The 26676-nt window shown below is 47.8% G+C and overlaps 1 protein-coding gene across 2 annotated transcripts in view; it reads right to left on the reverse strand.

Annotated features, from left to right (window-relative positions):
• The window catches only part of STK32A (serine/threonine kinase 32A), a 523510-nt gene that overhangs the window by 379615 nt on the left and 117219 nt on the right, over nt 1-26676 (reverse strand). For both annotated transcript variants that reach the window (XM_063928099.1, XM_063928098.1), the window contains 2 exons: nt 23358-23413; nt 10743-10894 (listed from right to left, as the gene is read on the reverse strand). In XM_063928099.1, coding sequence (XP_063784169.1) covers nt 10743-10894; nt 23358-23413 — 208 coding nt within the window. The remainder of the gene's footprint in view (nt 1-10742; nt 10895-23357; nt 23414-26676) is intronic.

Raw genomic sequence — 26676 nt, forward strand, 5'->3', positions numbered from 1 at the left:
TGTAGAGCAGTCATTTTAAGTCTGGTTCCGTTGCATAATTTGGGCGGAGTAAAGTTCCACAGAAGCATGATCGGAACACCAACTTTCAGTGCGCAGAGTGTCAAGCTTCTGATTTTTCCTTTATTGCTCCTCTTCCTGATGTCACATCGAGATCACACAAACCTCAGTTTCTTTCTAGGTCACTAGGTTAAACAATAGTAAAAAGGTGATCCAAATAAATCCAGTAGTTTTTGCGGTATGCCAGAACCACAGATAAAAATTTTGTTTTTTGTTTTCTCTTTATCTCCATAGTTCATAAACAGTCCCTAGAAGTAGATTTCTCAAAAAAAAAAAAAAAAAAAAGCTATGTACAGACACAACCCTTTCAGTTTTATTATATAGATATATTTCCTATATATTTGGTAATTATTTTCAAAAAGTAATTGCCTACCAGTTGCTCCTCAATGAAACTTCTAAAAACAGTAAAAGAAAAACTATACTAGGGGGCGTGGCCTGGAGGCTGACTAGAGTGGCAGCACGAACAGGGAGCTCTGCAATCCCTGAGGAGAATATTCTTCTGTTTTCCTCCCCCTGATCCCTGAAACCACCACAATCTCACCCACTGCACTAACTAGGCCCCCTCACAGTGGTGGACTTGTGCTGCGGAGTCGGGAAGCCGGTATACCGGCTTCTGCGGATTGCGGCCTGCCCGCCCACCTGAAGCCGGGGCCTCGATTTTGGACCGGCGCTGCTTGCCGCGGAGGGCGTCCGCCCCCTGGAGACCCCGGAGGGACTGCTGGGGGCCCCTGTCCTGGACCCCTGCGGCCGGACCCCCTTACCTGGCTGCTGGGATCGGCGGCACTGCGGGAGGAGGGAGAGCCCGGCTGGACACGGCCGCGAGAGGCCCGGAGTCCCGGCGGCGGCCATCTTGGACCTCTGGATCCGGAGGGGGACACGGAGGACGTGCGGCCCGGGGATCCCCCCGTCGATGAGGTGAGCCGCTCCTTTAGCTTGGTCTCCCGGCGGTGGTCCCCTCCTCTGAGCCCCAGCGCTTACTGCCCACGGACGGCCGCCGCCGGCGGCCCTGATCTGCTGGAAGGGCAGGACGCAGCTCCATCCCCCCTCCTGTGAGCTCACCCTGGGACTGGCTCTGTACCACCCCTGTGACTGTGTGGATCTGCTCCACTTCAGTCACTTCTCTGGAGCCCCTGCACATTGTTGTCTTTTGGGGACCCTGGTGCCGCCGGACGCTGGGGACCCTCTTGAGGAGCACCGGCACGGTTCTCTCCCAGCCTCCGGCTCCCTGCAGCCTGCTCCAGCGACGGCCATTTTGCGGGCCTCCAGGACCGCAATCTCCTCTGCCTGCAACCACTTAAAGCTCACTGGGGCCCGCCCGAGGGCCGTCTTCATAGCTGACCGCGGACCTCTCTCCCCGCCGGGGCCCGGCCGCGGTGCTGCCCCGGTCACTGGCTGGTCCGTGCCCAGGGCGCGTCCCTGTGGTACCTGAACGGCGGAGATCATATACAGGGTCCCCAATCCTGCGACCTCGGATTACCTGCTTCCACTCCGGGGCCGGGTGGCCCCCCCCTGCTCTCTTGGGCCTCCTTGGGCGGGCTCCGTCTGCCGGGCTCGGCTAATAACCACACCATGATGCCTCCTTAAAGCCCTCGATTTACCTTCCCTGGTCCTGAGCCTTACTGCGGGGGCGCCACCTCCATTTCCCACCCTGCTTTCCACCCACTCCCCCATGCCCCCAAGATGACCAGGGGTAACAAAAAATCTCAGGGGTCCGACCTCACACCATTCCTAACCAAAAAAAGCACCCCAGCCACGAACAGGCCTGATAATCCCGGGCCCTCCCAGGGTCCCTCCGAATCGGAGGCCGAGGATGACGATCTCACACCCCTCACCAGCAAGGACTTTCTCTCCCTCCTCAAGGAGATGCGGGACATCAAGTCCTCAGTCCAGGCTCTACACTCCCTGAAATCCGATATTGCCGACATCGGCTCCAGAACTGACCAACTTGAACGAAGAGTGGAAGAGGTGGTAACGTTCCAGCAAACGGTAGAGACCGATTTTCATCAACTCCGTCAAGATGTTGCCCACCTCCGGGAGGAGCATGAAGACCAAGACAATAGAGCAAGGATAAATAATCTGAGGATCCGGGGTATCCCCGAGGAGGTCGAGGCGACTCATCTTGATCTCTACCTCAAACGCCTCTTCGCACACCTGTCGCCTGACACCCCTGAGGAACATCTCCTCCTGGACCGAGCCCACCGAGCCTTGCGGCCTCGCTCTCAGGACTCCTCCCAGCCCAGAGATGTCATTCTCCGACTGCATTACTTCACTGCGAAGGAGGCCGTCATGAGGGAGGCCCGACGGCTAGGATCTGTGACTTTCCAAAACACCCCGCTTCAGATCTTTCAGGATTTATCTCCGCTCACCCTAGCTAAACGCAGGGACTTCAAACCCATCACTTCCCTGCTTTACCGTCACAACGTGAAGTACCGCTGGGGTTTCCCTTTCCGTATCCTGGTGTGGCACCAAGGGAATCTCCTCACAGCCAGAGATCAACCAGAGGCCCAAACGCTCCTCTCCAGGTTGGGCATCCCCGCTGCCGACCAAGATGCCCATACTCAAAGCCTCCCGCCACGGACACAGCGGGACTCACTTCAATCTCCTCGCTCTGAGTGGTTCACGGTGCCGTCCTCTGCGGCCTCTCAGGCTCCACCTCCAGTTCCCTGATGAACTTTCACCTCTCTACACTAACGCTTCCTACACAGAATTGGGTCGATCACTCCTGGTCGCATTCCCCCATCAGAGGAGCTACGTTACCTTAGGTTCCCCGTAACCTGATCTCTTGACCCCTTAATTGCTTCACAACTGCTTTGTTGTTACCCCCTGTTGAAATGTTTCAATGTTTAAAAGTTTAAATGCTTAAATGCCTAAATACCTAAATGTCACCCTGCTGATATGTCACCATGCTGTTACCTGATCTATTCCCTTCCATCCTCCCCCCCCCCCCTCTCCTTTGCCCCTTGGGGCTGGCGCTCCAGCTGTCTTCTCTTCCTGTCTTCTCTCCAGCTTTCTCCCTCAGGTACCCCCAGGGGAGGCTTGCCTTCTGCCCTTTCCCGAGCGGCTCGTGATACGCTATCTGGGCCCCATGCCGCGCCCCCACAGGGCTTCGTGCCCTACCGCTGACCTAGGTGCTCCCCCGACACCTAGTACTCCTTCCCCTTGTCAGCTCCACCGGTCCTGGCCTCTACCGCCAGACGACCAACCACCCTCCCACCCCTCCCGGTCTTCTTCCCCCCCCCCTCCTCCTCTGGCCACACTCTCTCTTGCTTCATATATCTCCGTTCTGTCTCCCCCTCCCCCCTCTCCACCTTCAACCACCTCCGCTCTTTCTAATCTGCCTACCTCGCTGTTACTTGCCCATGGGTCTCCGGGTACTCTCTCATAACGTGAAGGGCCTGAATAGCCCTCAAAAGAGAGGTAAGCTCTTTGCTTCCCTTAAACACCATAAGGGCGATCTGATCTTCCTACAGGAAACTCACTTCGTGCATGACTCTCACCCTACCCTGCAATGTAAACCATACCCCGTTTCCTTTCATGCCTGCGACCACTTAGCCAAAAAACGAGGAGTAGCGATTTTATTTGCCCGCCACCTCACCTTTGAACTCCTAGACTCTCATACCGACAAAGACGGCCGATTCCTTGTCCTGGTGGGGAAACTCAATAACAACTTATGCACCCTGGTTATCGTTTACGCCCCTAACCAGCGACAGGTACGGTTCTTTACAAGGCTAGATAATCTCCTCACTCGAGTCCGGCAGGGCGACCTCATACTTGCAGGGGACTTTAACTCCGTCCTCAACCCACAGATAGATCACTCTACCTCCTCCCTCACTCCTTCCCCATCGGACTCCCTCCGCTCTAGATCCCTTCTCCGTCTCATGCGATCTCAACTCCTCTACGACTCCTGGAGGATAAAAGATTCCTCTGCCCGCGATTATGCCTTCTACTCTGCCCCTCATAACTCCTACTCACGCATTGATATGGTCCTGCTCAGTCATGATCTTGCTTTGAATCTCCGCGATGCCCATATTCACCCATTAATTTGGTCCGACCACGCCCCCATCTCCTGCGACTTGGCAGGTTTGGTTTTCCGTCCTCGCCCCATGACATGGCGCCTCAACGACTCCCTCCTTTACAACCCCGAGATAAGGTCCCATCTTCAGGATAAGATCTCAGATTACTTCACCTTAAATGATTCCCCCGATATCTCCAGGTCCACCCTCTGGCTGGCACACAAGGCTGTCCTTCGAGGACACCTCATTAGCCTAGCCTCAAAAGCTAAAAAGCAATCCCTTTCCCAATACAATAAGCTCTCCATTAAACTCCACGCACTTGAGACCCAACACAAGGCGTACTCCGACCAGACGGTCTTGTCCGAACTTCGCACTATCAAGGCGGAACTTGATCTCCTTCTCACTACACGGGTGGCCAAGCGTCTTAAGTGGCTTCGCCAGTCCTTTTACGAGAGGGGTGACAAGGCGGACAAGATCCTGGCGGCACGACTCCGCTCCACGAGAGCCAAAACCAACATTGTTACAATCAGAAATTCTCTCAATCAACTTGTTCAGGATCCCATTGCCATTAGAGCCGCCTTCCAATCCTACTACACTGACCTATACAACCTTCCACCCCCTCCACCGGGCTCTTCCCCCCAACCCCAATCCGACCTTATCTCCCACTTTCTTTCTGCTTCTAAATTACCCAGACTACCCCAGGACGCCTTGGACCTTCTTAACAGTGAGATTACGGTGGAAGAAATCACCCAGACTATACTCATGCAAAAAATTGGCAAATCCCAGGGCCCGGACGGGTTCACGGCTCTCTATTACAAAAAAAATTCTGCCCTTCTCTCCCCCCCACCTTCACTCCCTGTTCAATAGGATTGTCCAAGGCGACCCTTTTCCCCCTGAGATGCTAGAGGCTAGAACTGTGGTGATCCCCAAAGAAGGCAAGGATCCCCTTAACTGCGCTAGCTATCGCCCCATATCTCTCCTGAACTTAGACCTGAAAATCTTTGCTAAGATCCTGGCCAATCGTCTTAACCCATACCTCCCTTCTCTTGTTCACTACGACCAAGTAGGATTTATCCCGGGCCGCCAGGCGAGAGACAACACCAGACGTGCTATTGACCTTATACATATCTCGAATTCCAGGAGATCCCCCACTATCATGCTCTCCTTAGATGCCGAAAAAGCATTTGACCGGATCTCCTGGGGATTCCTCAGACCCGCCTTAGAGGCCTATGGCCTGTCTGGTGGCTTTCTCACTAGCATCCTAGCATTATACTCCACCCCCACTGCCACCGTCCTTATCAATGGTATCCCATCCGCCCCACTCAGTATTTCCAATGGCACACGTCAGGGCTGCCCCCTCTCCCCCTTAATATTTGCCCTCATCATAGAACCCCTTGCCTCTCAAATTAGAGCACATCCGGATATACACGGAATACAGGTAGGCCCCACAGATCCTAAAATCTCCCTCTTCGCAGATGACATCCTACTTTCCCTGACCCAGCCCCTCATCTCACTCCCAAACTTATTCTCAGTTCTACAAGCCTATAGCCTTATATCAGGATATAAGATCAACTACTCCAAATCTGAGGCCATGATACTTCATATCCCCCAACATGAGGCGGAGTCCCTTCGCGCCAACTTTAATTTTAAATGGCAGCCCACGAAGATTAAATACTTAGGGATACACCTAACCCCTCGTTACGACTCCCTCTTCCGGGAAAACTTCCCACCCCTCCTTGCCAACACACTTGCCGACCTGTCCTCTTGGAACAGTCTCTTCATCTCATGGCTGGGCAGGATCATAGCAGTTAAAATGACCATAATCCCCAAATGGCTCTATCTTTCTCAGACCCTCTCAGTGGCGGTCCCGGCCTCCTTTCTCCGCACTATCCAACGAGCCCTTGTACGCTTTATTTGGAACCACAGACCTCCCCGCATTGCTGCCAACACTCTGAAAAGACCAACCTCCGCAGAGGCCTTCCCGATGTCAAACTTTACTACCTAGCCTCCCATTTATCCCACATTGTCACTTCATATGCTCCCTCAGGATCGGTGTCCTGGTTGGACATCGAGGCAGCCTTCATTGGCATCCCAGACCTGACCCCCTTATGGGGCCTCTCCTCCACCTCCCGACCCCCAACCTCTAAACTTCTCCCCACCATTAAATTCAACCTCAAAACCTGGGACACCCTCTCTCTGAAGTGGGGTCTGACTACTACACCCTCAACCCCCATCTGGCAGAATCCCATGTTTCCCTCAGGACTCTCGTTTACGAGATCCCGGACGTGGATAACACTGGGCCTCAAATACCCAACCGACTTTGCCGATCGGGGCCAATGGCTGTCCCTACCTGACCTCCAACAGAAAACCCCCTCACAACCACTTAATCCCTTTCAATTCCTACAAATACGCCACTTTCTAACCTCCCTCCCCCCCACCGCCTTACTTCGTGCCCTCACTCCCTTTGAAAGCCTATGTATCAACTCTCATTCCTCCAAAGGCATAATCTCCCAACTTTACTCTCTCCTACTAGAATCCTCCCTTCCCCTATCCCGGCCCCATGAACTCGCATGGGAACGGGACCTCGGGCCTCCACCAGAAACTGAAGACTGGGAGGACATGAGACTAGGGATTGCTAAATGCTCCATTGCCACCGATTTTAAGGAAACAGCCTACAAAGTTTACTACCGCTGGTACTACACCCCCGACCGACTTAACAAATTTTTCCCGTCCTCCTCTCCGGCTTGCTGGAGGAACTGTGGGGCTAGAGGCACTATGCTCCACATATGGTGGACCTGCCCGGTTATCGTGCCCTTCTGGGACCTAGTCCACTCCCTCCTCAACCCACTCCTAGAATCCCCTGTGCTGAAAGATCCTTGGATCTCCTTACTGTGTTATCCCCCCCACTCCTCAATAAATTCTCCCAAAAGCTGACCTCACACATTCTAACGGCAGCAAAATCACTGATCGCCCTCAACTGGAAGAGCCCCTCACCACCTTCCCTACTATCCCTTAAAGCTAAAATTTGGCACATCGCCTCAATGGAAAAGATCACATACTACCTCCACGACCGGGGCCACGTCTTCGAGCAGGTCTGGGCTCCCTGGCTCGCCGCCGAACGTAGTTAGCCGTTCCCCTCCTCCTGCTCCTGGCCCTCCCCGTAGACCCATGGACACCTCCTACCATCTCTCTCCCCGACATTTCACTTTATTCCATCTCCTCTCCTTCTCTATCTTCTCTTTTCCCTTTGCCTTCTCTGTTTTAGTCTCCTCCCTGATTCCCCTCCTTCCCTTTATTCTGATCTTGTTGTTCTCACGATATATATTATGTATGGATGCTAATGTGGCTCTCCCCCTCCCTTGTTCCTCTCCTCCTCCCTCCCCCCCCCCCCCCTTGAACCCTATGTTTGAATTCTATTGTTCTTTCCACACCGATTAACCCTGTTATTTATCTGAAAATTTGTGGTCTATCCTGGACACTGGCTATGTTGGCCGCCTGTCCCATGTATTGCTATAATGCCTTCTCTATGTGCCTGACCACGTACAAATAAAGAATTTAAAAAAAAAAAGAAAAACTATACTAGCCAATCTAGAGCAAACAATTTATGAACGAGTCTGATCAATAAAAAATGGAAAACATGTAATGCTAAAATCTGACCACCAATATATCAGCCATTTATGATGTGGGATTATGATATTATATGATATTTTTACTGCTTTTTGGCAGAAAGTATGATCAAGTACGGTAATATATAAATAAATGTTGCTAGGGCAGCTAAGTAACACTCCATTTCCCTAAGACACTGGCTAGTAGTGACGAGAATACTGTTACACTGCCAGTCCTGCATGCTGCCCCTGAGATGGAGGAAGTAATAAAAAGTGTACTTGTACCATGGCGATCCTTCTTAAACAGAAACTCAGCAAACGACCGCTGGTGAAAATCCATTGACGTAACGAGTTATGTCCCATGAACAAATAGATATGCATGAGTTCTGGAAGACTGAAGCTACTCCTGCAATGGTGGGCTACAGACAGTGAGCGAGCCTTCATCTGCACTCCTCAGACGGCTGCTGCTGATCTTATTCTTTATTATAAAAGCAGAAAATAAGCCTGAAATAAGCCCTGGCAACTCCGTGTCGCCGCCCCGCGAACGCCTCTGCCTGACAATCAGGCAGAGGCATTTGCATCACTGCGAAGCAAAAGCATTTCCCGGCCCACGCACAACAGGACCTGCATGTGCGCACTGATGGGAACAGCAGGGAAGTGCGTTTGCATCGCTGTAGCGATGCAAGCTAAATAAGGCACTCTGGGGTCTATTCATAGAGAGAGAAAAGCCCTGTTTTGCGTAAATGGGCTTTTCTCTGCTTCAAGCGGTAGGAGTGGCGGGTGATATCAGCGGCAACTTTGATGTCCTGCGGGCGGTAGAGGGTGTTCTATCTTCCGCTCATCATGTAGGACTTGGAGCTGTAATGTCTGCTAATTAATCCTTTACTGCACATATGGGGCGGGAGGGAGAGCACTAAACTGTAGAAGGGGCATTGGGCTGAATAAAGGGGCCCCGGTACATGACTTCCAGGGTGGTAGGGGGTGTTTAATACGTAGGGGAGGGGTGGAAAGTGGAGTGTGCTTAAAATTCATCATTTTCAGGTGGAAGGGTAGCTTGCTTAACTGCAGATATTTCCAGTTTCTAGAAATAGATTTCTTAGCATTTAATGAGGTTTAAAACACTAGAGAGGCCCACCGTTCAGGATGTACTGGGGACTTGGGGATCAGAGTTCAGGAGCCGGAGCAATCCACCAATGAAAATATGAAACTGCATATTAGGTGTGTGGAGCTGGAGCAGGGATCAGCTGCTGGAAAAAAAAAAGGGGGGGGGGGGGGGGCCTGGACTGCACATCCTATTACTAAAGATATCAAGAGGTGCTATCATGCTGAGGCTTCTAATACAGGTTGAGTATCCCTTATCCAAAATGCTTGGGACCAGAGGTATTTTGGATATGGGATTTTTCCGTATTTTGGAATAATTGCATACTATAATGAGATATCATGGTGATGGGACCCAAGTCTAAGCACAGAATGCATTTATGTTACATATACACCTTATACACACAGCCTGAAGGTCATTTTAGCCAATATTTTTTATAACTTTGTGCATTAAACAAGTGTGTGTACATTCACACAATTCATTTGTTTCATATACACCTTATACACACAGCCTGAAGGTCATTTAATACAATATTTTTAATAACTGTGTATTAAACAAAGTTTGTGTACATTGAGTCATCAAAAAACAAAGGTTTCACTATCTCACTCAAAAAAGTCCGTATTTCGGAATATTTGGATATGGGATACTCAACCTGTACTATGCTGGAGGAAGAGAGATGCAGATGCATCTCTCTTCCACCAGCTGCTGGAAGGCTGATAGCTTGTCTCTACTATGCCCAGAACCAGAGATATCAGTGTCCTCTGATAGGATAGAGTATCAGCTTTTGGAATATACTTTCAGAAAAACTCTAAGTCAGAGAGAACCCAAGATATCTGGCTGGGAAGATAAATTAACAGGCTCGGATGGGGACCACTGCTTTGAAGTCCGGTTCCCCAGGGCCGATTTTTAAAAACCTGGTACCCGTGGAAAGAGTAGACCCTCAGCTATCAGCTTAGGGCCCTTATACTCCCTGGGGCCCTTGGGCAAGAGCCCACTGAGCCCATACAAAAAGACGGCCCTGAGTGCGATTCATGAAGGAGCAGAAAGCTCTGCTTTCCGCTACTCCATGGACTTCAGGTTCGCCATCCCAGGATGGTGCAAATTGAACAGTGGTGCGGTAACTGTAGGGAAGCTCAATGCTTCCCTACTTTCTGTCAACACCCGGTGCTGGCTCCGCCCCTCCTTTTCTCTGGTCAGCCTCTGCGGCCTCCTGGGAGGTCAGCCAACAGTGCATGCGCAGAAGGACCCGTCAGCTGCCTCAAAGCACCGCAGAGGGGGACCACCAGAGAAGAAAGCGTCGCTGGAGCCCTGAACACTGCATCGCTTCGCCGGAAGGGTAAGTTTACATGAATTACTACTTATAACAGATAGATAGATAGATAGATAGATAGATAGATAGATAGGATAGTTATATACGCATCGAACCGATGCGATGTATAGTGAAAAGTATCAATTCATTTTTTGCTAATTTTTTTTAATGAATAGACACCTCTGTTCGGATTTACAAAATTCAGTGGGTTCGGAGTTCTAAATAACCAAACCGCACATCTATACCTTAAATAGGCTTCCATGTGATGTGTTTCGCCAGAGACCTGTGATTGGCCAAGTCTCTTTAGTAGACATTGACAAAGGGACAAATGGGCTTTCTTCCTTTATAAACTAGACCAGTATGCCATGTTCATTTTCCCAATGGTTCAATAGTGCATTAAAACTTCTTAAGGTGCTGAAGCTACAAACCTTGTTATTTGAACAGCACAGACTGCATAGCAAAACCTAATCTCACCAATCGCCCTGAAAATGTATCACTGAAATTAATGTCCACTTGTCAATCTTACCTATGCTATCAAATGTTCCCTTATTAATCACAGTAAGCAATTTCACATTCTGTCACGCTTCCTTTAAAAGTTGCAGGTTAAACAGGTTGTCTGCGACATTGACCACAGTCCAAGTGAGCAATAAATTACTCACCAGAGGTTGACTAGAAATGGATGTTCCAGACCTTGCATGATCTGCAGTTCTTTAAACACATTCCTCACTTCATTGCGCTCCACGCATTTCTGTTTGTTCATGTATTTCATCGCATACATTTTCTTAGTATCATTTTTCTGGACAATGCAGACCTGGAAACAGAAAACAACTTAACTAAAAATTATACACATATTAAATTAAGAGTTTTTCCATGAGAAACATTTTACAGACCTGCGATAACTAGAAGGATGTTCCCTTTTCATATGCCAGTTTATAAGATTGTAGTTATGATTTAAATTGATTAAGCAGATTATTCACCATAATAGTGTCGAAGTCAAAAATATTACATACACACATCAAACTCCAAACAGATGGGTCTTTGTGCGTGCACAGCGACACATGGTAGCATACGCACTCACACAGAGACAAGCCACAGATATATTCAACACATATTTCATACAACACATAAATTAAACATGTCAAGCACCAGACATTATAATGTATGTATATAAAAGAGAGTTATAACATCATATACATATGTTTTATTGGAACGGAACAAGCTAAACATGTCATGCTTGGTGTCAAAATGATCAGGGAAATGTGTGTGTTAATTTGATATCTATGGTTAGATTGTAGCACATTGCAACAATTAGTTATGATTAAATGTATGAATATGAAGCCACATTCTAAAGTGAACAAAAGAATCTTCTGAAAGACAGCATGGCTAATCCCTATGATAGATTCTTCAATACTGGACGTTGCTTGCATATGAACTGACCAATAACACGTCATGAATGAGAGATCTCCCTCCCCTAGACCAATAACAGAAGACTCAATCCCAGACATGTACCTCTCCCAATACACAGTATAATAAGATTGTAAACCTACCGTTAAATCTTTTTCTCCTAGTCCGTAGAGGATGCTGGGGACTCCGTAAGGACCATGGGGTATAGACGGGCTCCGCAGGAGACATGGGCACTATAAAGAACTTTTAGTATGGGTGTGCACTGGCTCCTCCCTCTATGCCCCTCCTCCAGACCACAGTTAGAGAAACTATGCCCAGAGGAGATGGACAACATGAGGAAAGGATTTTGTTAATCTAAGGGCAAGAGTCATACCAGCCCACACCAATCATACCATATAACCTGGAAAATACGCAACCAGTTAACAGTATGAACAAAAAACAGTATCAGTCAAAGACCGATTCCAACTCTAACATAACCCTTATGTAAGCAACAACTATATACAAGACTTGCAGATTTAGTCCGCACTGGGACGGGCGCCCAGCATCCTCTACGGACTAGGAGAAAAAGATTTACCGGTAGGTTTAAAATCTTATTTTCTCTTACGTCCTAGAGGATGCTGGGGACTCCGTAAGGACCATGGGGTTTATACCAAAGCTCCAAACCGGGCGGGAGAGTGCGGATGACTCTGCAGCACCGACTGAGCAAACGCAAGGTCCTCATCAGCCAGGGTATCAAACTTGTAGAATTTCGCAAACGTGTTTGAACCCGACCAAGTAGCTGCTCGGCAAAGCTGTAATGCCGAGACGCCTCGGGCAGCCGCCCAAGAAGAGCCCACTTTCCTAGTGGAATGGGCATTTACCGAATTTGGTAACGGCAATCCAGCCGTAGAATGAGCCTGCTGAATCGTGTTACAGATCCAGCGAGCAATAGTCTGCTTAGAAGCAGGGGCGCCAACTTTGTTGGCTGCATACAGGACAAAAAGAGCCTCTGTTTGCCTAACCCTAGCCGTCCTTGCTACATAAATTTTTAAGGCCCTGACTACATCCAGGGACTTGGAGTCCTCCAAGTTCCCCGTAGCCACAGGCACCACAATAGGTTGGTTCATATGAAATTAAGAAACCACCTTAGGTAAAAATTGAGGACGAGTCCTCAACTCTGCTCTATCCACATGGAAAATCAAATAGGGGCTCTTGTGGGACAAGGCCGCCAATTCGGACACCCACCTTGCAGATGCCAAGGCCAATAACATGACCACCTTCTACATGAGAAATTTTAATTCAACCGTTTGAAGAGGTTCAAACCAGTGAGATTTTAGGAAACTTAACACCACGTTAAGGTCCCATGGTGCCACTGGGGGCAAAAAGGGGGGCTGGATGTGCAGTACTCCCTTCACAAACGCAGTGGCGGATTTAGCGGGGGGCGATCAGGGCGAACGCCCCCCCTACATATACCGGCAGCGGGATGGAGGCCGGGTCCCGCTGCGGTATTGGGAACGGGTTGGAGAGCTCTGCAGTGCGGCGGGGGATGAGGAGAGAGAGAGGAGCGTCCTGACGCGCGTACAGTGACCTCTGATCTGAGCACGCCCCCTCCTTCCTGTACGCGCGTCTTCGTCCTCCGCCTCGCTGCATCGCTCGGCACCCGTTCCCAATATCGCGGCGGGACCCGGCCTCCATCAATGATTAGGTGTGTGTGTGTCCCATTTCTCCCCCCTCCTCTCTTCTCCCGGCATTATGTCCCTGCATTCTGTTGCCTCATTCAGCGTGCTATAATGTGCACTTCGGCTCATACAGTGTGCTATAACGTGAATTTTGGCTCATACAGTGTGCTATAACATTGGCTCATACAGTGTGCTATAACGTGAATTTTGGCTCATACAGTGTGCTATAACATTGGCTCATACAGTGTGCTATAACGTGAATTTTGGCTCATACAGTGTGCTATAACGTGAATTTTGGCTCATACAGTGTGCTATAACATTGGCTTATACAGTGTGCTATAAAGTGAATTTTGGCTCATACAGTGTGCTATAAAGTGAATTTTGGCTCATACAGTGTGCTATAATGTGCACTTCGGCTCATACAGTGTGCTATAACATTGGCTCATACAGTGTGCTATAACGTTGGCTCATACAGTGTGCTATAACATTGGCTCATACAGTGTGCTATAACATTGGCTCATACAGTGTGCTATAATGTGCACTTCGGCTCATACAGTGTGCTATAACGTTGGCTCATACAGTGTGCTATAACGTTGGCTCATACAGTGTGCTATAAAGTGAATTTTGGCTCATACAGTGTGCTATAAAGTGAATTTTGGCTCATACAGTGTGCTATAAAGTGAATTTTGGCTCATACAGTGTGCTATAACGTGAATTTTGGCTCATACAGTGTGCTATAACATTGGCTCATACAGTGTGCTATAACGTGAATTTTGGCTCATACAGTGTGCTATAACATTGGCTTATACAGTGTGCTATAAAGTGAATTTTGGCTCATACAGTGCGCTATAAAGTGAATTTTGGCTCATACAGTGTGCTATAATGTGCACTTCGGCTCATACAGTGTGCTATAACATTGGCTCATACAGTGTGCTATAACGTTGGCTCATACAGTGTGCTATAACATTGGCTCATACAGTGTGCTATAACATTGGCTCATACAGTGTGCTATAATGTGCACTTCGGCTCATACAGTGTGCTATAACGTTGGCTCATACAGTGTGCTATAACGTTGGCTCATACAGTGTGCTATAAAGTGAATTTTGGCTCATACAGTGTGCTATAAAGTGAATTTTGGCTCATACAGTGTGCTATAAAGTGAATTTTGGCTCATACAGTGTGCTATAAAGTGAATTTTGGCTCATACAGTGTGCTATAAAGTGAATTTTGGCTCATACAGTGTGCTATAAAGTGAATTTTGGCTCATACAGTGTGCTATAAAGTGAATTTTGGCTCATACAGTGTTGTATAAAGTGAATTTTGGCTCATACAGTGTTGTATAAAGTGAATTTTGGCTCATACAGTGTGCTATAAAGTGAATTTTGGCTCATACAGTGTGCTATAACGTTGGCTCATACAGTGTGCTATAACGTTGGCTCATACAGTGTGCTATAAAGTGAATTTTGGCTCATACAGTGTGCTATAACGTTGGCTCATACAGTGTGCTATAATGTGAATTTCAGCTCATACAGTGTGCTTCAATGTTGAATTTCTTTGTAAGAATATCCTTATGTCTATCCCATGCATGTTTAAATTGCCCTACTGTCTTATCCTCTACCACCCCTGATGGAAGGAATGGCGATTCGCCAGTCTGTATCACCAGTGCGCAGGGTTCTCTCCACTAACTGGCAACATTTTATTAGTAATGGCAACAATAGGAAATTTTAGAAGCGAACGGGAAGGGCATTACTAAGTGGGAGGGGCTATGATTAGGGGGAGGAGTCATAATTCTTAAACCGCCCCCCCTAAAAGTTAAGTCTAGATCCGCCACTGCACAAACGTCTGGACTTCTGGGAGAGAAGCCAATTCCTTCTGGAAGAATATAGATAGGCTCCATTAAGGTACGGATTTTGGCCCTAACTTCAGGCCCATATCCACCCCTGTCTGTAGAAAGTGGAGAAAACGACCCAGATGGAAATCTTCCGTAGGAGCATTCTTGGCTTCACACCAAGATACATACTTCCTCCAGATACGGTGATAATGTTTTGGCGTCACCTCCTTCCTAGCCTTTATCAGAGTAGGGATGACTTCCTCCGGAATACCTTTCGCAGCTAGGATTCGGTGTTCAACCGCCATGCCATCAAACGTAACCGCGGTAAATCTTGGAACACGCAGGGCCCCTGCTGTAACAGGTCCTCCCTGAGAGGAAGAGGCCACGGATCTTCTGTGAGCATTTCCTGAAGCTCTGAGTACCAGGCCCTTCGAGGCCAATCTGGAACAATGAGTTTTGGCCCTCATTCAGAGTTGTTCGCTCGTTGCAGAGTTTCGCTATATTGCGATTAGTCGCTTACTGCGCATGCGCAAGGTTCGCAGAGCGCATGCGTTTAGGTATTTTACTCACGGCATAACGAGGATTTTTCATCGTTCTGGTGATCGGAGTGTGATTGACAGGAAGTGGGTGTTTCTGGGCGGAAACTGGCCGTTTTATGGGTGTGTGCAGAAAAACGCTGCAGTTTCTGGGAAAAACGCGGGAGTGGCTGGAGAAACGGGGGAGTGGCTGGGCGAACGCTGGGTGTGTTTGTGACGTCAAACCAGGAACGAAACTGACTGAACTGATCGCAGTGGCAGAGTAAGTCCCGAGCTACTCAGAAACTGCAAAGAAATTTCTATTCGCAATTATGCGAATCTTTCGTTCGCAATTCTGCAAAGCTAAGATTCACTCCCAGTAGGCGGCGGCTTAGCGTGTGCAATGCTGCTAAAAGCAGCTAGCGAGCGAACAACTCGGAATGAGGGCCATTGTCTGCACTGTTTTTGATCTTGAGATTCTCAATATTTTTTAAATGAGAGGAAGAGGAGGGAACACATAGACCGACTGAAACACCCATGGTGTCACCAGGGCGTCCACCGCTACTGCCTGAGGGTCCCTTAACCAGGCACAATACCTCCGAAGATTCTTGTTGAGGCGTGACGCCATCATGTCTATTTGAGGAATTCCCCAAAGACTTGTTATCTCTGCAAAAACTTCTTGATGAAGTCCCCACTCTCCTGTATGGAGATTGGGTCTGCTGAGGAAGTCTGCTTCCCAGTTGTCCACTCCCGGAATGAAGACACCTGACAGAGCGCTTACGTGATTTTCCGACCAGCGAAGAATCCTGGTGACTTCCGCCATCGCCACGCTGCTCCTTGTCCCGCCTTGGCGGATATCATGTGCCACGGCTGTGACGTTGTCTGATTGAATCAGAACCGGTAGGTTGCGAAGAAGATTCTCCGCTTGTCGTAGGCCGTTGTATATGGCCCTCAACTCCAGTATGTTGATGTGTAGACAAGCCTCCTGGCTTGACCATAGTCCCTGAAAATGTATTCCTTGTTTGACTGCTCCCTATCCTTGGAGGCTTGCGTCCGTGGTCACCAGAACCCAGTCTTGAATGCCGAACCTGAGACCCTCTAGAACAGGCATTCCTAACCACGGTCCTCAAGGCACACCAACAGTACAGCTTTTAGTGATATCCAGGCTTCAGCACAGATGGTTAAATCAAAATAACTGAGGTACTAATTAAGTCACCTGTGTTCAAGCCTGGATATCACTAAAACCAGGACTGTTAGTGTGCCTTGAGGACCGCGGTTGGGAAACACTGCTCTAGAAGGTGAGCACTCTGCAGCCACCACAGGAGAGACACCCTGGCCCTGGGGGACAGGGTTATTTTCTTGATGTATTTGTAGATGGGACCCGGACCACTTGTCCAGAAGGTCCCACTGAAATGTCCTCTCATGGAACCTGCCGAAGGGGATGGCCTCGTAGGCTGCCACCATTTTTCCCAGAACTCGAGTGCATTGATGAACAGACACTCTTTTTGGTTTTAGCAGGTCTCTGACCATGTTCTGGAGGTCCTGGGCCTTTTCCAATGGGAGAAAAACCCTCTTTTGTTCCGTGTCCAGAACCATGCCTAGGAATGATAGCCGAGTCGTTGGAACCAATTGTGACTTTGGCAGATTGAGAATCCAACCGTGCTGTTGCAGCACTCTCAGGGAGAGCGACACGCTCTTCAACAATTGATCTCTCGATCTCGCCTTTATCAGGAGCACCATCATCTCCGCCATCACCTTGGTGAAAATCCAACCGGGCGGGAGAGTGCGGATGACTCTGCAGCACCGAATTGAGCAAACAGGAGGTCCTCCTCAGCCAGGGTATCAAACTTATAGAACTTTGCAAAATTATTTGACCCCGACCAAGTAGCAGCTCGGCAAAGCTGTAGTGCCGAGACCCCCCGGGCAGCCGCCCAAGAAGAGCCCACCTTCCTAGTGGAATGGGCCTTAACCAATTTAGGTAACGGCAATCCTGCCGTAGAATGCGCCTGCTGAATCGTGTTACAGATCCAGCAAGCAATAGTCTGCTTAGAAGCAGGGCCGCCAACCCTGTTGGCTGCATACAGGACAAACAGTGCTTCTGTTTGTCAGATCCTAGCCGTTCTGGCCACGTAAATTTTCAAAGCCCTGGCCACATCAAGGGACTCGGAATCCTCCAAGTCACGTGTAGCCACAGGCACGACAATAGGTTGGTTCATATGAAAGGATGAGACCACCTTAGGCAGGAATTGAGGACGGGTCCGCAATTTCGCTCTATCCATATGAAAAATCAGATAGGGGCTTTTAGGTGATAAAGCCGCCAATTCCGCAATTCGCCTAGCCGAAGCCAAGGTTAACAACATGACCACCTTCCAGGTGAGATATTTCAACTCCACAGTCTTAAGTGGTTCAAACCAATGTGACTTAAGGAACCGTAACACCACGTTAAGGTCCCAAGGCGCCACCGGCGGTACAAAAGGAGGCTGAATATGCAGTACTCCCTTCACAAACGTTTGTACTTCAGGAAGAGAAGCCAATTCTTTTTGGAAGAAAATGGATAAGGCCGAAATTTGAACCTTTATCGATCCTAATTTCAGGCCCAAATTCACTCCAGTATGAAGGAAGTGAAGCAGGCGGCCCAAAAGGAATTCCTCCGTAGCAGCATTCCTGGCCTCACACCAGGAAACACATTTTTGCCATATTCGGTGATAATGTTTCGATGTCACTTCCTTCCTAGCCTTAATTAGGGTAGGAATGACCTCCTCCGGAATACCCTTTTCCGCTAGGACCCTGCGTTCAACCGCCATGCCGTCAAACGCAGCCGCGGTAAGTCTTGGAATAGACATGGCCCCTGCTGCAGTAGGTCCTGTCTTAGAGGAATAGGCCACGGATTCTCTGTGAGCATTTCCTGTAGATCTGGATACCAGGTTCTCCGTGGCCAATCTGAAACAATGAGAATTGTTCTCTTCCTCTCATACCCAAGGTGTTGAGGATAATAAGAAGAAGAGGAGTGAGGAGTAAACACATAGACCGACTGGAAAACCCACGGTGTCACTAGGGCATCCACAGCTACTGCCTGAGGGTCTCTTGACCTGGCGAAATAACTCTGCGGCTTTGTGTTGAGGTGGGACGCCATTATGTCTATCAGTGGCAGTCTCCACCGAATTGCAATCTGTGCTATGACTTCCTGATGAAGTCCCCACTCTCCAGGACGTAGGTCGTGTCCGCTGAGGAAGTCTGCTTCCCAGTCGTCCACTCCTGGAATGAACACTGCTGACAGTGCGCTTACATGATTCTCCGCCCAGCGAAGAATTCTGGTGGCTTACGCCATCGCCACTCTGCTCCTTGTGCCGCCTTGGCGGTTTACATGAGCTACTGCGGTGACGTTGTCTGACTGGATCAGAACCGGTTGGTCGCGAAGTAGGGTCTACGCCTGACGTAGGGCGTTGTATATGGCCCTTAGTTCTAAGATGTGAAGACAAGTCTCTTGACTTGACCAAAAACCTTGGAAATTGTATTTTTCTCTGTGCGACTGCTCCCCAACCTCGGAGGCTCGCGTTCGTGGTCACCAGGATACAGTCATGAATGCCGAACCTGCGGCCCTATAGAAGGTGAGCACCCTGCAGCCACCACAGGAGAGATAACTTGGCCCTGGGGGAGAGGGTGATCAACTGATGAATCTGTAGATGTGACCCGGACCACTTGTCCAGTAGGTCCCATTTGAAGTCCTCGCATGGAACCTGCCGAAGGGAATGATTTTCCCCGGACTCGGGTGCAGTGATGCCCTCACATCTGTCTTGGTTTCAATAAAGTTCCTGACCAGAGTCATGAGTTCCTGGGCCTTCTCTATCTGAAGGTAAACCCCTTTCTGGTCCGTATCCAGAATCATACCCAAGAAGGGCAGACTAGTCATAGGAACCAGCTGTAACTTCGGGATATTGAGAATCCAGCCGTGTTGCTGTGACACCTTCAGCGAAAGTGACACACTGTTCAACAACTGCTCTTTTGATCTCGCCCTTATAGGAGATCGTCCAGGTATGGGATAACTGTGACTCCTTGCTTGCGTAGGAGCACCATCATTTCCGCCAATTACCCTGAAATTGGTAATGACAATACTGTACCGCAATTCTCAGGTACGCCTGATGGGGTGGATAAATGGGAACATGAAGGTATGCAGCCTTTATGTCTAGATACACCATCAAATCCCCCCTTTCCAGGCTGGCCATGATCGCTCTGAACGATTCCACTTTAAATTTGAACCATTTCCAGTATAGGTTCAGAGATTTTAATTTTAAATAGGCCTGACCGAACCGTACGAATTCGGGACTACAGCCAAGGTTGAGTAATTTCCCCTTCCTTGTTGAAGGAGGGGAACCTTGAGCACCACCTGTTGGAAATACAATGTGTGAATTGTATTCAATATAATCTCCCCTTCTGGGGGAGAAGCCGGTAGGTCCGATAAGGAAAACCGGTGAGGAGGCACCTTTCGAATTCCTTTGTAACCCTGAGAACAATTTTTATTGCCCCGGGATCCACCTGTGAGTGAACTCAGATGTGGCTGAAGAGTCGAAGACGTGCTCCCCCTGGGGCGGACTCCCTTAGCGGAGCTCCTGCATCATGCAGTGGATGTAGTAGAGGCCGGGGAGGACTTCTGTTCCTGGGAACTAGCTGTGCCCCGTGCCCTTACCTCTGGTAAGAAAGGACGCTCCTCATACTTTCTTGCTATTCTGCGACCGAAAGGACTGCATTTGATAATGTCGTGCTTTCTTAGTCTGTGAGGAAATATAAGGCAAAAGATCAGAATTACCAGCTATAGCTGTGGAGACCAGGTCCGAGAGCCCTTCTCCACACAATTCCTCAGCCTTGTAAGGTAAACCCTCCATATGCCTCTTTTAGTCGGCATCACCTGTCCATTGCATGTTCCCACAGGACACGTCTAGCAGAAATCGACATAGCGTTGACTCTAGAACCCAGTAGACTAACGTCTCTATGGGCATGTCTAATATATATATATATATATATATATATATATATATATATATATATATAAAAGACAGCATCTTTTACATATAATATATATATATATATATATATATATATATATATATATATATATATATATATATACATATACATACACTAGGGACACTAACCTGGCATCCTTATCTAGGGTTTCAATCTCCGCTGATAAGGTATCTCTCTACGCTGCTACAGCGCTATAAACCCATGCCGACACAATCGCCTGTCTGAGTAGTGTACCAGAATGTGTGTAAATGGACTTCAAAGTACTTTTACTGCATGCTATCTGCAGGATCCCTGAGGATAGCTGTTAAGTCAGCGCTACCTTTTTGGGTAAGCGTGTCAATGCCTTGTACACCCTAGGGGAAGATTCCCATCGTATCCTGGCCCCATTAGGGAAAGGATACTCCCTGAGAATTCTTTTTGGGAAGCTGCAGCTTCTTGTCTGGAGATTCCCTCTCTTTTTCTTCATGAGAGGAGGGAAATTTACCTCCGCTTTCTTCCCCTTAAACATGTGTACCCTCGTGTCAGGGACAGACGAGTCATCAGTGATATGCAAAACATCTTTTATTACAATAATCATATATTGAATACTTTTCTGCCAGTCTTGGCTGTACTTTGCATTATCGTAGTCGACACTGGAGTCAGACTCCGTGTCGATATCAGTGTCTATTATTTTGGATAGTGAGCGTTGTGAGACTCTGAAGGTCTCTGTGACATAGGGACAGACCAGGGTAGATTCCCTGTCTGTTCTCTAATCTTTTGTAATAAATTAATCTTAGCACTTAATTTCACATATCCAATCAGGTGTCGACGGAGACACCACACACATACATTTGCTCAATCTCTTCCTTAGGAGAGCCTTTTACCGCAGACATGTCGACACACACGTACCGACACACTCCACACACATAGGGAATCTCTTATCTGAAGAAAGGTTCCCCCTTAGGCCCTTTGGAGAGACAGAGAGAGAGTATGCCAGCACACACCCCAGCGCTATATGACCCAGGAAAAAACACAAAATGTTTACCCAGTAGCGCTGCTGTAATGTATAATCGCCAAATATGTGCCCCCCCTCTACTTTAAAACCCTCTTTCACCGTGTGTCAAGCAGGGGAGAGTCCGGGGAGCTTCCTCTCAGCGGTGCTGTGGAGAGAAAATGGCGCTGGTGAGGGAGAAGCCCCGCCCCCTCGGCGGCGGGCTTCTGTCCCGCTCAAACTTACTAAAATATGGTGGGGGCTCTTTTATATATATGTACAGTGCCCACCTGTACATGTATATAGTCTTTTGCCATAAGAGAGGTGTTTATATTTCTGCCCAGGGCGCCCCCCCTGCGCCCTGCACCCTTACAGTGACCGGAGTGTGTGAGGTGTGTGGAGCAATGACGCACAGCTGCAGTGCTGTGCGTTACCTCAGTGAAGCTCTGAAGGCTTCTGCCGCCTGAGACGTCTTCTGACTTCGTTTCTTCTGGCTCTGTGAGGAGAACGGCGGCACGGCTCTGGGAGTGAACGCCCAGGACGAACCTGTGTTCACCCCCTCTGGAGCTAATGGTGTCCAGTAGCCGAGGAAGCAGAGCCTATCATTTAAGTAGGTCTGCCCCTCTCTCCTCAGTCCCTCGATGCAGGGAGCCTGTTGCCAGCAGTGCTCCCTGTAAAAATACAGAAAAATCCTAACAAAAATGCTTTCTAGGCAGAGAACTCAGGGGAGCTCCCTGCAGTGCACCCATTCTCCTCTGGGCACAGTGTAAAACTGAGGTCTGGAGGAGGGGCATAGAGGAAGGAGCCAGTGCACACCCAGAATCCAAAGCTTTCTTAAAGTGCCCTATCTCCTGCGGAGCCAGTCTATTCCCCCCATGGTCCTTACGGAGTCCCCAGCATCCTCTAGAACGTTAGAGAAATATATGTTATCACTGAATGATATATTGTACATATGTAATTTTGTATGCATACCCTTTTAATATCAAATATATACATATCTGAGCGTTGGCCCTCAGCCTACAATGTGTGCGATTGCTTGTCTTCTCTTAAGGGATATAGTGTTTGCAACGTACAGCGCACTTTTATCGTATATGGTAATAAGATGCACCATGCGTCCGCAGCATATATTAACGCTGGCATTTGAAATGATTATTTAGAAATAATTAGAACTTTACAATAGTTTGTCTCGTCCATCAATGTGGCATTACACTAGAACCGGGGTTCTCAACTCCAACCCTCACCCTTTGGAAGCAGGTGAGATAATTACTGACCCAGGAATATGAAGTAAAATCACCTGTGTCTGATTACAGAAATCCAGAAAACATGACCTGTAGGGGGAAACTTGAGGGCTGGAGTTGAGAATCACTGCACGACAGGGCTGGACTGGCCCACAAGGGTACGGGGGAGAGGGAATTTTTTCTTTATTCCCCGGAGGGCCCCACTGTCGTGTGTTTGTGTGTGTGTGTGTGGGGGGGGGGGGGGGCAGTGGGGTGTTTGGGCCTCTCCTATTGTCAGGTTTTCAGACAGTGCACTCAAATTATGCATGGTTACTCTATCACATGTTCAGTCACCTGACAGGCCAGGAACATGGGAGGACAGACCATGCACTGTAGTATCCATATTGTCTGCAGACTATATCCTCTATAATGGTTGGCCATGCCTCAGTGGCGACTGGCCACACAACCCTTAAGCATGGGCCCCTGACACTGTCTTCCCCAGTGGGCCCTCCTTGCCCCAGTCCGGCACTGCTGCACAGGGACACAGTAAGATGGTGCATGGTTTGTAATCTAGATTTACATGATATAATGGATAGTAATGACCAGCACAAATGACAGCTCTTGCCATGCAATAGGAATGTAACAAAACACACTCACCTTGCCAAAGCTGCCTTTCCCAATGGCTCGTAGTATTTCAAAATGATTAAAGTTCACTGCAAGAAAAATAGAGAGAAATGTAAGTAGTTTCATTTAGATTACTTGTTTAGCAAAAAAAATAATTAAATAATAATAAATAAAAAAAAACTACCCAGACAATATGTATATCAAACGGTGAAATAAAAGTTGGGCCTGGAGCTTCTTATGGTACCAAATACAGAATATCAGTCAGTCGTATAACTATTGCATCCCCTCCCCCTATACTGGTGTGTTTCTTGGGGTGCAATGAGGATGGGGGGACGCAGCCACAGGAGAAAGGTTTGGGAAGAGTCACTATGTGCTGATGCAATCTATAATGGTTGCAGGCACCATATATCTGAAATCACTGAAAATAGGGAGCTGGCAGCATGGCTGGCGTAGTAGTTAGCATTACTGCCCCACAGCACTGAGTTGATTAGTTAAAATCCCAGTAATTGATGATTTGTGTGAGTTTATATGTTCTCCCTGTGTCTTCTGTATGTTTCATCTGGGTACTTCGGTCTACTCACAGTCCAAAAATATTCTGGTAGGTTAAGTGACTACTGACAAATAAATTTACCATAGCGTGTATGTGCGCGCATGTGATAGGGAATATAGAGGGAAAGCGATACTGGGACAGGGACTGATGTGAATGTAACCAATCTGCTACAAACACTTTACTGTTATATCTGTACCATCTGCTTTCCCTTTGCCACCATAGTAAGATAGGAGGGGTCCAAGTGCAGATATCCATGGTCCCGCCAACCCCCCTAAAAGGATGCCGATGCATGTGCAGAACTTCTTGCCGATGCATGTGCTATACTCCCAGAACTCATTTTTTTTTTTTTTAATAGTTACAAATAAGAATTCAAATGTTGGTGACACCTTGAGCACAGATCCTGCAGTACTCCGTTACCAAGCAACACTGGCTGGCCAATGTGAAAGGACTTTTACTGTTCTTCTAAGCTCTCATGCATACTAATCGGCACTGGAGTCCCAGACTAGTTTCCACAAAAGTGGGACTGGAAAACCTAAAGTTAACAAAATGTAAAATAAAATGTATTTATATTCTGATTTAGAGGGCCAGCGATAAAGCATAGTCTCCATTCTACTGCCATCCTGATATGGCAAAAGATACTGCAGCAGTAATTGTACCACAGCCAAGAGCACAGAAGGGGGTAACCATAACCCCATCCCCCAAGATGCCACATCCATGTTCCCTCAGTGCTATTGCCAAGTTTATAACAAGGCAATTCCCACCTGCGACTAATAGTCACTGCTTGCTCCTTCCAGCTTCATCTAATTATCCTACGCTTCCCTGTTTGTAATATTTGGCACTTATGCAATATACTTATGCTGCAGTTACCCAATGAGTATTTTACTACCGTGCTCTGAAAATTGTGAAATGTTGTATCCTGTACAGCGCTGCAGTCACACTGTGGTACATAATATCAACGAGGAATGCTTCACAATAATAATATGTAATCAGCGATAAGTGCCACCTGTGGGGGGAGGAGCGCACCGCATCGTGGCTAGTAGGGTACCAACCGTGTGATACAATTACCCGTAATTGGATACCCCCCAATGTCTGTTCTCAGTTCAGGACAACAACGGATGTCTTATCATACCCCTTTGCTTTAATCGAGCCAAAAAGCTTGTTTGGTGTGCCACAGACTTTACAACTTAACTGCGCAAAGCAACTTTTTTTGCACCACAAGAAGGAACTAAAATACATTGCAAGCATACACTGGCCACTGTGGCTGGCAGTACAGTACTTGTACTTCTGTGTGTGACTAAACCTGGCCTTACACTAATATTATTTGTCCAATCATCCAACTAGTTGACTGGTTGGAAAAAAAAATCTGGCAATATATGGGACACATGACAATCGACCATTTCCTCCCAAACACTAAAAAAAAAAAAAAAAAACAGGACAAAAACGGTCAGACAAATTAGTTAAGCCAGTTTTATTTAATTTGTCTGAACAACCGCTTCTAAACTTTTTCCAGCATTTGGGAGCAAATGGATGAATGTCATTTGGTCCCCTATATTACCAGACTTTTGTACCAACTAGCCAACTAATTGGATGATTGGAAAAATAATCTTAAAGTGTAAGGCCAGCTTAAGTCACAGTTTCAAATGAGTGGCTACAGCTATTCCTCCCGTCACATCTTGTTATGCTTAATACACATTGTATACAATTCCTTTGCAACATGAGTAGTAAGCTTGCATCCCTGGCACTCTTCTAGTGGCTTTGCATGTGGTTAAGATGCAATTTTAGGAAAAAGTACACTTTGCTACCCATGGTGGAGCTGCAGGACAGTCGCACAATATGGTAAAGAGACTGTGTGTGTGTGTGTGTGTGTGTGTGTGTGTGTGTGCGCGCGCGTGTGTGTATGTGTGTGTATATATATATATATATAATCACGACAGCACTCAAAGCCTATGTATATAAAGCAAAAAATGGTGGTGCAAGGCAGCAATAAATATAAAACACTCACTTCTCCAGCGATGCAGCAAAACTAGACAAGCCAGCACTCACGTGTAGATGAAAGAAAAGCAGGATTTATTCCTTAACCAAACGGCATGGTGAAGTACAGCAAATACAGGGCTGTGTATGCTGTATTTGCTGCACTTCGCCATGCCGTTTGGTTAAGGAATAAATCCTGCTTTTCTTTCATCTACACGTGAGTGCTGGCTTGTCTACTTTTTCTGCATCGCTGGAGAAGTGAGTGTTATTATATATATATATATATATATATATATATATATATATATACACATACATACATACACATACATACATATATATACAGACACTGCTCAAAAAAATTAAAGGGAACAATTAAACAACACAATGTAACTCCAAGTCAATCACACTTCTGTGAAATCAAACTGTCCACTTAGGAAGCAACACTGATTGACAATCAATTGCACATGCTGTTATGCAAATTATAGGCAATTAGCAAGACACCCCCAATAAAGGAGTTGTTCTGCAGGTGGTGACCACAGACCACTTCTCAGCTCCTATGCTTTCTGGCTGATGTTTTGGTCACTTTTGAAAGCTGGCGGTAGCATGAGACGGAGTCTACAACCCACACAAGTGGCTCAGGTAGTTTAGCTCATCCAGGATGGCATATCAATGTGAGCTGTGGCAAGAAGGTTTGCGGTGTCTGTCAGCGTAGTGTCCAGAGCATGGAGGCGCTACCAGGAGAAAGGCCAGTACATCAGGAGATGTGGAGGAGGCCGTAGGAGGGCAACAACCCAGCAGCAGGACCGCTACCTCCGCCTTTGTGCAAGG

The sequence above is a fragment of the Pseudophryne corroboree genome, chromosome 6, assembly GCF_028390025.1.
Source record: "Pseudophryne corroboree isolate aPseCor3 chromosome 6, aPseCor3.hap2, whole genome shotgun sequence".
NCBI lineage: Eukaryota > Metazoa > Chordata > Amphibia > Anura > Myobatrachidae > Pseudophryne > Pseudophryne corroboree.